Source organism: Charadrius vociferus, unplaced genomic scaffold (genome assembly GCF_000708025.1).
Source record: "Charadrius vociferus isolate BGI_N301 unplaced genomic scaffold, ASM70802v2 scaffold39, whole genome shotgun sequence".
Lineage (NCBI taxonomy): Eukaryota > Metazoa > Chordata > Aves > Charadriiformes > Charadriidae > Charadrius > Charadrius vociferus.
In genome coordinates this window covers 17,252-29,953 of record NW_009650188.1, presented here as the reverse complement: position 1 = coordinate 29,953, position 12,702 = coordinate 17,252, and the positions used below count along the sequence as shown (strand labels likewise).

Here is a 12,702-nt window from a genome sequence, read left to right as displayed (position 1 = left end):
GTTGTTTCCTAAAAGCATTGGGCATTAATACATACCTATCTTCATTCTCTAGTATTTAACGGTGCTTTGGCTCTAATGTTGTCATCCAGTTGAAGGATAAAATACATAGGATTTCTGAAGTAATACTTGCAGCTTAACATATGTATACACTGTAATATATCTAACAGCGGTGTGGAATTGCTTTCTTCCTTTCAAATGCAGCTTGCTGCACAGTACAACCATAGTATATGATTATTGTTTTACATTAAAAAAAATCCACAAAGTTTTAATACAAATTGTAAATGTCTCATTAAAGAGTAGCAATAATTTAAGAACTTTGAGCACATAATAGAACAAGTATTTTAAAAGTCATTATCTCTGAAATGTCACCTGTCTGATACTGTTCTCTCCACAGCTAACAGGGTACATATATAATTACAGACTTCATATAAATCTCGGTCTCCTTACTCAGAGTGAGCTATTACGCTTCCTGATTAATCAAAAGGCATGGTTTTAATTGTCTTTTCATTAGATTAAGAAAAATTTAAACTATCCATTTTCACAATATTTTAAAAGTTTAATTCTGTCATCTTTATTCATGTTATTCATATACTTAACGTCTTAGTACTCTGTGAAGTAATATGCTTCTCATCAGTAGTATGGTTGGTAGAATAGTATGTCCAGTATTTAATTTTTCAAAATAATAACTTCAAACTTTCATAATGTGTCCTGTATGCGTTTAAAAAAACATTTATCAGGTGCCTTCAGAAAATTGGCCTGTTCAATGTAAACACTATTTTTTTTCCTTAAATGTGACTTCCCAAATGAATGCAGAAATTTCAGAGTTTGCTGGCTTTGGTGAGAGTCAAATTAATTAAGATCTCTTTAGCTAACTGTATTGGTGAGGCGGGTTAGGAGAGGCATTGTTCTGTCACCTTGTTTTGAAGTCCTATATAGATCTTAATGCTGATCAGACTTAGGTGGAATATATGGATACCATGAGGAGAGACCTGTGTTTAGGGACTGGACTGGCTGTATAGATATTAGGAGGTCTGATAACCAATCATCAAATGTCTAGGGCAATACCAGAAGGCATAGTAGTAGCTCTTCTTTCTCTCCATATGACCATTTATACCACTGTAAAGTGGCACTGACATCTTAGAAAGGAAAGGAAATTCTAAATGCTCAGTTCACTTTAGCCTGAAGTCAAGTAACAGCAAGTTGCCAGACAACTCTACATCCCTAGTCATCTCTGCCTTGGAAGAAGACATTCAACTCATAATTTTGATCATGTTGATCTCGTAACAGCTCATTTTTGTCTGAAATTAAGAGCAAAACCTGAGGTCTTCCACAATAGTCTCAGACTAGCCTGTGGTATACATCAGAAGACTGCTTACTAGAGGTTCACCAAAGTTCCCTCTCTCCCACACCTTCAGAGATACTTCCTCTCTACTCTGAAACATTTCAGGTAGCAAGTCTTGTTCTTCCCACCACATGCAATACTCTGCCAACATCCCTCTAAAATCCCAACATTCTGAATGACCAGCTGACCTAGTCACAAAGACATAAAAATAACATCACTTGAGTTTTCATAAACAGTAACTGCCACAATTAATTGTATTAAATGAATTCATAATGTCAGCACAAATTTAACTTACTTTGTTGTTTTTTCCTGGACTCATACTGTAATCTGTGAACTGCCAAATAAGAGGAAAAATGGGAAGCAAAAACTAATTAATTCAGTGCATTTTGAATGTTGCTTGTATCATTTTAGCTAAATAGTAACTCTCATGCAATCTGTGGTCAGTCTCAGTACAAAAATAAATGATCATGTGGATCACTGTTTGAATACAGTTTGTAAATTAATTCCTAAGTGTCAATGAGATTCATGGTATCTGGAACTACTCTTGTGAGGTAAGCTTCATTTTTATCATACTCTTAGGTGGGTGAAAAATCTAGTTTAGATTAGGTCTTTATAAAACCTGGTTGACTAATCAACATTGGCATAGTACAGAATATTTTGTTTCACTTTTTGTGTTTCTATTATCTTTTTTGCATGACTCCTGAGAGAAAAAAAAAAAAAACAGTAATTAAAAACTGCACAATATCTACAAAATGCTTTTTAAAAAGTAATTGGTTTAACTGATTAAACACCTTTGAACAAGTGATCAAATGCTAGTTTGTTGTACGTGGTGAAAACATAGCTTGCTCACTTTTCGAAGGGTACATTCAGCTAAATATAGAGCTTAGCCTTTAGACCATGTCTGTTATAGCTGTCTGTGCTTGATGGTGAGAATTTCAGGGCAATAGTGATAAGTGACCAGTGCCCTTCGCTTCCTTTGAATTTGATGTGAAGATGGGAAACTAAGTCCCCTTCCAGAGTCAGGGAATGTTGTGTATTAACAGGTGCTGTCACATAAGGAACAAATATAACCACAGTTTTCCATTTGCAGCTCAGCTTGTTGTTTTTCCCATCTGTATTTGTTTCAGATTTGGTTTGGTAACATTGCTTTTATCTGTGCTGCAGTTTTTTCTAGTCACAAGGGGAAGAGAAAACAAAGTGAGAAAAATATAAAACCTCTAGAACATTTTTGGCTATTTAGAACAATAAAAGAGTGAGACTATTTTATAGTGTTTACTCCTTATTAAATATTTTAACAATCACTATACTCTGTAACTTAAAGCTACTTGAAGTACGATAAATGCTATTAACTTTAAAATCATAAAAAGCTAAAGGGCAAACTCTTTTCTTTGAAAAACAGCAAAGTGGTTTGACTCAGGGTACAGAATCTAGGAGGCAGGGCAAGACTTTCCTGGCAGACCTAATCCATAGTAAAGACTGTTGCTCAGATCTTGTAATTGCCCCTGGTATGCATATGATCCTTGTGCTACCTGTTAGATATGTAGTTATTAATCGCTGACTTTAGCAGGAGTTGTAGGACCCGGGCAGAAGGGTAGGAAAAGTTTTCTTCTTTTTGCTAACTCAGTAGGTGACTAGCACTGATCTTAACCTAATGCCTTCCTTCCCCATCTACCATAGCTTGATACTTGGCAAGTCAAGCACGATGTCCGACTTCGAAACCTGCTTTCCACCAGAAACCTACAGCACTTCCCAGCAGATATCTCCATAAATGGAGACAGGATTTGTCCCTCAAGAGATACTTCTGAGAAAATAATAATATCACTGTTTTTATCTGTGAGTATAAACACTGGGTTTTGTCTCTTAATGACTGTTTCTGTTTTACTGCTACTTCCCACCAGGAAGTTGACTGCTAACATAATTAGCAGATGATTGCACGGGGGAGGCTGAAATTTTTAACAGCTGTTTTAAGGCATTCTGTATCAAATCTTCTGTGCTGCAGAACATTTACAGTTTTTGAATTGCATTCTCTCCAGTGACACCGAGATTGTAGGACCATGGTGTGCAGGCCTCTGGAAAGGACTTAACAACTTGCTCATTTACTTGAAAAAATACAAAGAATCCGCTTTTAAAGCATTTAGTGGATTAGTACAAGTACTGGGTCATACTGTACTGCATTGGGTTTGTATGGCAAAGTTTTGGTAGCAGCTAAAGGGGTGGCTACAGGGGTGGTTTCTGTGGGAAGCTGCTAGAAACTTCCCTTATGTCAAATGGAACCAGTGCTAGCTATCTCCAAGATGGACCCACTGCTGGCCAAGGCTCAGCCCAGCAGCAATGGTGGTAGTGCCTCTGTGACAGCATATTTAAGAAAGGGGGAAAAAAACTGTGCAACTGCAGCTGAAGACAGGAGTAAGAATATGTGAGAGAAACAACTCTGTAGACATCAAAGTCAGTGAAGAAGGAGGGGGAAAAGGCACTCCAGGCACGGAAGCAGAGATTCCCCTGCAGCCCGTGGTGAAGACCATGGTGAGGCAGGCTGTTCCCTTGCAGCCCATGGAGGTCCACGATAGAGCAGATATCCACCTGCCAGCCCATGGAGGACCCCACGCCAGAGCAGGTGGATGCCTGAAGGAGGCTGTGACCCCGCGCTGGAGAGGGCTCCCGGCAGGACCTGTGAAGCCAGAGAGAGGAGCCCACACTGGAGCAGGTTTGCTGGCAGGACGTGTGACTCTGCAGGGGACCCATCCTGGAGCAGTCTGTTCCTGAAGGACTGTATCCCATGGAAGCTGGAACAGTTTGTAAAGAACTGCAGTCCGTGGGAAGAACTCACACTGGAGAAATTCATGGAGGACTGTCTCCCATGGGAAGGACCCCACGCTGGAGCAGGGGAATATTGTAAGGAGTCCTCCCCATGAGGAGGAAGGAGCAGCAAAAACAACATACAATGAACTGACCACAACCCCCTTTCCCCATCCCCTTGTGTCGCTCAGGGGGAGGAGGTAGAGAATTCAGGAGTGAAGTTGATCCCCTGAAGAAGGGAGGGGTGGGGGGAAGGTGTTTTAAGATTTAGTTTTTATTTTCTCATTATCCTACTCTGATTTTGATTGGTAATAAACTAATTTCCCCAAGTCAAGTCTGGTTTGCCCATGACTATAACTGCTGAGTGATCTCCCTGTCCTTATCCCGACCCACAAGTATTTCATTATATTTTCTCTCCCCTGTCCACCTGAGGAGGGGGAGTGATAGAGCAGCTTTGGTGGACACCTAGTATCCAGCCAGGGTCAACCCACCACATGTATGTATCAGAATTCAGCACAAAAGATCACCTTTAATTGTGAAGTCTAGAAACTGAATGTGTAACTCTGAAATGGTTGACAGATTTATTTTACAATCAGGTATTTTGAAGCTTCAGACATTTCTGATGCTCCAAGTGATCTGTTTCTTTGTTACAGCATAAAAGGGAGACAATATGAATCAATGTTACCATTTGTTATAGAAGAGTCGTTCTGAGAGTAATGCATAGTGCAGCACAGAAGTTTGCTGTTACAAAATAAATAATCGTAATCATTGGCTGTGATAGAATAATAATCATAAAATTAAGAGAGAAATCTGTTGGGAAAGAACTGCTTCAGTTCCCCATGGAGTATTATAGTGTCTGCCAGATGTAAAGTAGCATGTATCAAGTTCTAGATGGAAAAATAAGAGCTTTAGAGTAATAAGTGTATAATTAAGTAATGATTGAAGTACCAAGCACATTTACAAACTGTGCATCATGTTGTCCCAGAGGAGGAAGGCTACTCGATCTGTGGGAGTTTTTAAGCTGAGACAGTTAAACCTTTTCTGCACTAGAAAACTTTTGCTGGGGCATACCACCAAAGTCTTCCTTGGACAAATACAGTTGTATACAGCACTGAAGTCTTCCTCTACTCTTTTCATATCCTTCCCTCAATTCCAGTGTGTGCTAATTTAAGTGGAATATAGGAACACTGCATTTTTGCTTCATTGATGCAAGAATGATGCTAAAACAGAAATTAGCATGAGGCTGACAAACTTCCTTTTACAAAGCATTACTTCGTCTTCTTTCCACACAAGAAAATTGATTCCCTCTTTTATCTATAATAGGGACCCAGTCCTAAGATAAATTTAGAAGAACGGTGAGTACAGAGATATATTAACAGTTTACTTAGGTGGGACTATACTCCTAAATCTGCCACAAAAATGTAAATTCAGACATCTTGGTGTGGCTGATGCAGTGGCTTTACAAATGCTAGTATTTTTCTTTAATTTTTTCTTTTTTTTTTTTTTTAATTTAGGTGGTTTTGCAGTAAGAAAGGGTTTGGCCTGTACATGCAGCAGTTTTTTTCAGGGTTTAGGGCAACTCAAACTTTCCAGCTACTACTGTGCAGAGTCTTACTGAAGATATGAAAACACTTGCTCTACTAGTGAATTAGACTGTTAAGATCTTGAGCAGCTTCTGTCAAAATTGCCTTGCAAAATAGAATTTAGGCTTCTAAATAACTTTATTTATTTTGAAAATTTACTTACAAGGACAAATCAAGATAAATTTGACAATATTTGCTTAAGTCCTTTTATTTCATAGCCTCTGTTAAATAGAAGAACTCATAAAAGTTAACATGCTTTCTAAAACAAGGAGGCCAAATTGACTAAAGTATTTCTTGAAGGAAAGAGGAGGATTATTTTGAAGAAACCATAATAACATTTGCTTTTGAGGAAATTATAATAGAATTTTTGTGCAAGTTGAATCTAGACTCAGATATTTTAAATCACTTGATTCAGAAATGTGTGGGCTTTTTATCCCTTTTTAGTTTAACAATCTCAGGTGATTTCCAAAAGGAAAGGCAAAGGGAGGGCTTTACTCACTAATTCACACTGTGACAAATGACTGTTAAAAATGCCTTCTGAGATTTACAGTAGGGAGTTGTTCCTTGAAAGTCACCAGTCAACATGACAGCCAGCAGTATACAATTGTCCAAGTGATGTGTGGAGGTGTTCTGTATTATCTGAATCCCTTTCCTTTCCAGATAGGTGGTAATGTTCATTTATGTGGTAAGCTGATTTTAATTTAATCCTTTAAGTATCCAATGTAAGAACAGTTCCTGCACTAAGGTAAAATTTAGCTCTCTAGTTTCATCATGAAAGTATATACTGCAAGAAAATGACTCAAATTTTCATCTCAATAGAGGAGAAGGATTTGAAATGTATTTCCAGTACCAGTTAATGTGTCTATATTGGCATTGGAACTGGTATGTTCCAATACCAGTTATGGGTATACATATATACAGAAAAGAAAAAAATTAAGGAGTTGGAAAATGTAAAATTTTGTTCCATGACTGTGAAATTGCAAGCACTTATTGCAACAGCATATACAAAGGCTATGAAACCTGATGCTTTGAGGGTGGGGGTTGGAAAATATATTGGGTTTCCACGTTCATTTTTTGTTCTTTCCATTCCATTTGTTGAATTTCAAGTGACACAGTAATAGTGATTTTTTTCCTGCAACATAATAGCTCTGTATACAGTACTAAACTTCAACAGGCAGTAGAATGAAATAGTAGTATAAAATAGATATATATGATTGTCAAATGACTTGTTCCTATGACAGACTGTATTAATTCAGCAATTCAATGCTGGAATGTGTACTTCCTGGTTTCTTAATTAATATTGCTAGAAGTATTCAGCATTGATAAAATTTGCTTTGGTGTGCAAGGTCCAAAGAAAGCCCAACATCCTGCTTAAGCTTACCTAAACCCAAAGGGACTCAAAGTGGTATATAAAGGTATATTAAAAAAAGCTATATACATTTTTATGAAGTCAATAAAATGAATCTCACTCTGATATTGTAAAAACATTCATATGTTTCTCTTTTTCTTTCTCTAAAGGTGGGGGTTTTTTTCCTTTTTTAAGGACTCTGGGACAAAACACACTTAATGCCTATGTGTAAGGATTATACTGCATATTTCAGGAAGGAAGGCACCAAGCATATGCAGGTCTGTGCTTTACAGATGGATCTCTCTGCAACACAGTCCACCATATCTGCATAATCTTAAGGTGTGACTGTGCAGAAAATACAGGAGATGAGAAAGAGAGGAACTAGGAGCAAAACTGGGAGAAGCAGCATGTACTGTTAAAATTGTAGAGGTTAACTTCACAATAAATTTACTTTGACCCTCTCTGGGTATACCATCAAAAAAGTTAAACTTGCCCAGGCACGTTCCCAGGCACTGACATTAAATGGCACAAAACAGCCTACATACGTATCAGAAAATTGTTTCATCTTCCCACATTGGGTGACTCCCTGCAGCTTGTCTGCTCGGAGTGTTTCCTTGGACACTCAAACTGCCAAATCATTCCTGGGCACTGAAGTGTTCAAGCCAGTTTTGGCTAGCTGGCTATGGCAAAGTATGCAAAGGAAAATCTACACAGTTCACTAGTATACTGAAGCAGTCATGCTTCAATGGTGGGAAACATTCCTGGCTTGCTTGAATTTACTAAAATAAACACTGCTTTTATATCTTTATAAGCTTCTAAAGAACAAACTAGACATCTGTACATAAATGGTTTTAGAAATGTGAGGTATAGTGTGCTCTGCAAGATACTTAAGCACTGAATTTATATGACTGACCTTACTAAAAAAGCAGTGATATCAACAGAATGTAAATGCTTTTTTAACTTAGAATTCTTTCTTTACATCTCTAGGTTCCTGTTGTTTGGCTATTTTGAAGTACATGGTAACTATGTACACAAGAAAACAGGGGTTTTTTTTTGGTGAATAACGTCTTCATTGTATCTCTCCAAAGCTTACATGAGAACCTAAAATAAATACCTTCTTTTCTCCCCTCCTTGAAGTAAATTATTTACCAGCTTTAAACATGTCAGGTCTTCACTAGGTAGGATATTTTCTACTTTTATTTCTGTTGCTCTTCAACACAGCTCGTAAGACTAAGGATTGATGATCAAGAGCTTTATGAAATGTTTTATTACAGAATTTACTGTTACAATCACAATTCAGTAAAACCTCACTGAATTAACAGGCAAATAACATGTGTTAATCACGCAGCTCCCCCTTTATTTCTGCTCCCTTCCCGAGCAGCCAAACTGAAAAACAAACTGCATTATGATGGTCAAGAAGCATCTCAGAATATCCAGCAAATCAAACCAGTTTATTTCAGTTTCAGATACTTTCAATAATGAAAGCAAAATGTTAGAGTCACAAAGGGGTATTAGCGATATTTACAAAATTAGTGAAAAAGTCAATGACTCAAGATTGGCTTTACCCTCAGCCCAGTGACTGGGATATTGACATGGCCAGAAGAAACCTGGTATGCTACGCTACCTGCCACAGAAACCACCCACTTGACACACATGCACATGCACTATAGCCACTGGGCTGATCTTTCACATGCCTTCCTGCAGAAGCTTTTCAGATTAAGTATTTTATATAGTGACAGGAAAACAGGTGAGTTTTTACTCAGTTATCTCTCTGAGTAAATGAATATTTAACTATTCCATATAAAATGTGTGTACTGTAAGCATCAAGCTTCATCTCCACAGTTTTCAAAGGGAAAGTGGTCCTTTGAAAATGTAGCCTTTCAAAGGTCAAAACTGGTTTTCCTGAAAAAAAAATGGATGTCAAAAAAAAAAAAAAATCACTCATCAAATTCAAGAAAGTTAATATATTTTTTGAAATATTTTATTTACTGAAGAAATGCATTTATCAAAGATTCACCATGTTCTTCTGCACACAGCGACTTCTTTTATGAAAAATAATATACAATCCAGTTTGGTGGTTTGTGGAATATAACAGCCCAGAACCCATCTGTTACTGAAACGAACTGCAAGGCTGGTTAGGAATCTAAGCTATGCAAGTAGAATTATTTTTCTGGGAGAGAAATGCAAAAGCAGTGAGATGGATGTTGCTGTATTGGAGAAGTATAAGTAAGGAATGGACCATGAGCTAGAGTGTGTCTCTGAAGAAGCCATCAAGAAAAAACAAAGACTAGAAATCTGTCTCCAAACAGGTACAGATCTAAGAACAAAATTCCTCAATTAGAGTCTTTTTATATTCAGGTAAGCATTCTAGCATGTGTACATTTTATAAACGAACAGTATCATTTAAAACAAAGATCATCAAACTCTCCTCCTAAAGAAACATAACCAGTACGATTTCAAAACTGGATACTCTGCTTATGCCAGAAGTATATCTTTCAGGAAAAAAAAAAAAAAAAAAAAGAAGAGGTCTGTATCATTTCAATCATATTTATTATTAAATACTACCATATGACTTACTGGCAAACTATGCTATCAAAACTGTGATTTGGTGGCACAGAATCCTGGGTAGTTTGAGGCAGATGAGAGGAATAATTGCATCTCCTCTCCACTTTGAAGAATCAACAAGCATCTGAAAACACAAAGATGGAACATATGCCTCCCAGCCAGCAAAAAGTGAGCATCTTTCCAGAAAGGGCAGAATGGATGGAGAAAAGAGAGACCTCGAGGATGACCAGTCTGGGAAGATCAAAAAGGGAATAGGACTAAGATAGAAGACAAAGAGTTCAGCTGGTAACAGACCTAAAGTTCACAGACTACACAGATGGAAACCCCTTGATACAAATCAGACTGTCGGAGTTGAAAGCAAGTGGAAGTAAGAAGTTGCAGTGAACTGGAAACATGCAGAAAATTATTTCCAGCATCTTGGTCAAGGGCCAGTAACCTCCTAAATGAACTATCTTGATCACTTGCCATTGTGTAGCCATACTATAAGACTACTTCAATGGTATTTTAGTGTTGAGATATTCCATTCATAGTCAATGTCCATTCAACTGAACAGGGTATAAGCCACACTTTTAGCAATATCTATATTGCACACTAATATTAGAATAGGATAGGATAGGATAGGATAGGATAGGATAGGATAGGATAGGATAGGATAGGATAAAATAGATGTGCTTCCCAAAAAAAACCCCTTGAACCACTGATGTAGGGGTGCAAAGAAAAGACAAAAACCCAAACAATTAGAAATAAGATAGACATGTAATCTGATCATTACTGCTGATCTCAGCGTTCCCACAGGTCTGCAGTCTTCCTCATTAAATATTTCCTAAAAGTACGTCTAATATTCTATATACTCCTTTTGACAATATTTCTATGCAGAACATGGATGCTTTTTCTATAATGGGTAGTAGCAAAATACCAGCAACATGGGATTGGATTAATATTTCAGTATTAAAAGTGACATCCTCCAGTACAGAAAAAAACAAGAATCTGGACAGGAACCTATTGTAAGGTGGACAAACAAAAGACAATACTGACGATTTTTTAAGAGTGGACTTTGTTGATTTAATGGAAAGCTAGTACCAAAAGAGACTGCTATGGTAACTTGCAGAGCTGGAGGAGAGAGTGCTGCTAACACAGCCTCATGTAAAGCACAATCCTGATTGCATTGTGGGGAAACAACTGCCCAGCCTCCTGCCACAGTATAGCTGTGTCCACCCTCAGCATAGCACAGTGTTTGAAGATCTAGAAAGCCATTTCCACCCGCAATTTTCAGTCCTGGGTTCATATGTTATATTTCAGGTATGCTAGAGATCTCTCTTGTAATGCTTGTGTGAACATTCATGAAATAATTAAAAATAACTATTAATTTTCCACTAGTCCTTTGCTACAATGTTCAGACAATAACCATGCTCTATAATACTGTTATGCTATAATTCTGCTATCAATATTTTCTTAAGGATTATTTATTTTCATTTTGCTAAGTGCATAGATGCTTGAAATAGACCTTTCTATAGCTAAATGGATGCTATGGTTTGTGCAGTTGCTTGTACAGTATTTCCTATTTAAGATCAGATCATGCTTCTTCCATAGAAGGTAACTTTATAAAGTTCAAGTCAAACAACTGGTATCAGGGAAGTGCTTGACAGAAGTTTAAAGTAGAGCTGGCAAAAGGGTTAAGCCACAAGAGTGGTCCAAAAAGGTAGATAGAGAATGTTTTCTTTATTTTAGCCATCAAAACCCTAGCTAAATAAAGTTGATAAAATGAGTAAGATTGCAGGGTTTTTTCCTATGCCAGTAGAAAATAAAATGTAGGTATAAGATGCTAAGATCTACATTTTCTAAAATCTCAAAGAATACTGTGATCAGAAGTTATGAATACAGAATACACTTATGGTTTAATTATTTCTTAAACTATAAAAACATGCTCTGATAAACATATTTTCTAACTCTCCATTATGTAGTTACAATGCTGTTATTTCCAACTGACAGCATACATTTTCTGTAACTATCTTAAGATGTCATTCACCATTTCATTACTCTCTGAATAAACATCATTTGTTTAATTGCTTCAATGTATAGCATATTATCCCAAACAAAGGTAATAATTACATATCTGCATGATCTTGTGATTACCAATCAATGAGAATCCATCTTTCTTTAGGAAAATAGCTAAAATCTAAATGATGTAGACCAGCTTTAAAATCAAAGTTTCTGACTGCTGAGTTAAAGACTCATTCTGACAATGTAAATATATTGAATTAAAATCGATCCAATACACTGTTATATATTACCAGACAATTATTGCTTTTCTGTCATTTGTCCAGAATACGTTATCACTACAAAGTGAATCTCACACATGTTTTTGCAAGATGGGATTGTGCCTACTGACACACCAGGTTGTATGGTCAAATAGAGTGGCATTATGCTGTTGGTGTTCATGAATACTCTTCATTTACCATTTTGAAATTAAACACACATTCCTGGTTGGTTTGTTTGTTTTAATATAAAGGTGTGGGGTTTTTTTTCTTTCAAAGACATTATTTGGCTTGAGGCAAACAAATACCTTTTTGTATTAGTTTGTCGTTAAAGATGCTGACAGTCCTTGAAATAATTCGTAAAGGAATAAATTACTGTTAGTTACATCCAAGCGTAGGATCCTAGCATGAAAAGAAACTGCATGTAAAGAAGCATGTATAACGTACAATAAAAACACCCAGTGACCACAGCTATTAGCCTTTCGACAAGTGGCAAAAGCGTATCTTGTTTGGGGTATCCCCTCGGTGCATGTTATCATCCAGAGACAATATCGTACCTGTCCAGCTCTCCCTCCTACCGTAGCCGTAGGGAAGGGAAAGGTACTGCCCTTCTGTAGAGGCGATAGTGCCCCGAAGGGTGCGGGACGCCTTGGTGCGAGGCGCCGGCCTCGACTCGCCCCCGGCTGCGGGGCGGGGCACCGCAGCCCCTCGGCGGCCGTCGCATCCCTTCCCCAGGAAAGTTTTTCACCGGGGCTGGCCTCCTGCGGGCGGTGCGTGCTTTCACAGCTCGCCGAGCTGCCAGCAGCAGTGCTG

General features: G+C 37.6%; 1 protein-coding gene across 1 annotated transcript in view; it reads right to left on the bottom strand.

Annotated features, from left to right (window-relative positions):
- Positions 1 to 12,613, bottom strand: part of KCNT2 (potassium channel, subfamily T, member 2) — a 154,793-nt gene extending 142,180 nt beyond the window's left edge. The window contains exon 1 of the mRNA XM_009892872.1: positions 12,468 to 12,613. Coding sequence (XP_009891174.1) covers positions 12,468 to 12,613 — 146 coding nt within the window. The remainder of the gene's footprint in view (positions 1 to 12,467) is intronic.
- Between the last annotated feature and the right edge of the window lie 89 nt (positions 12,614 to 12,702).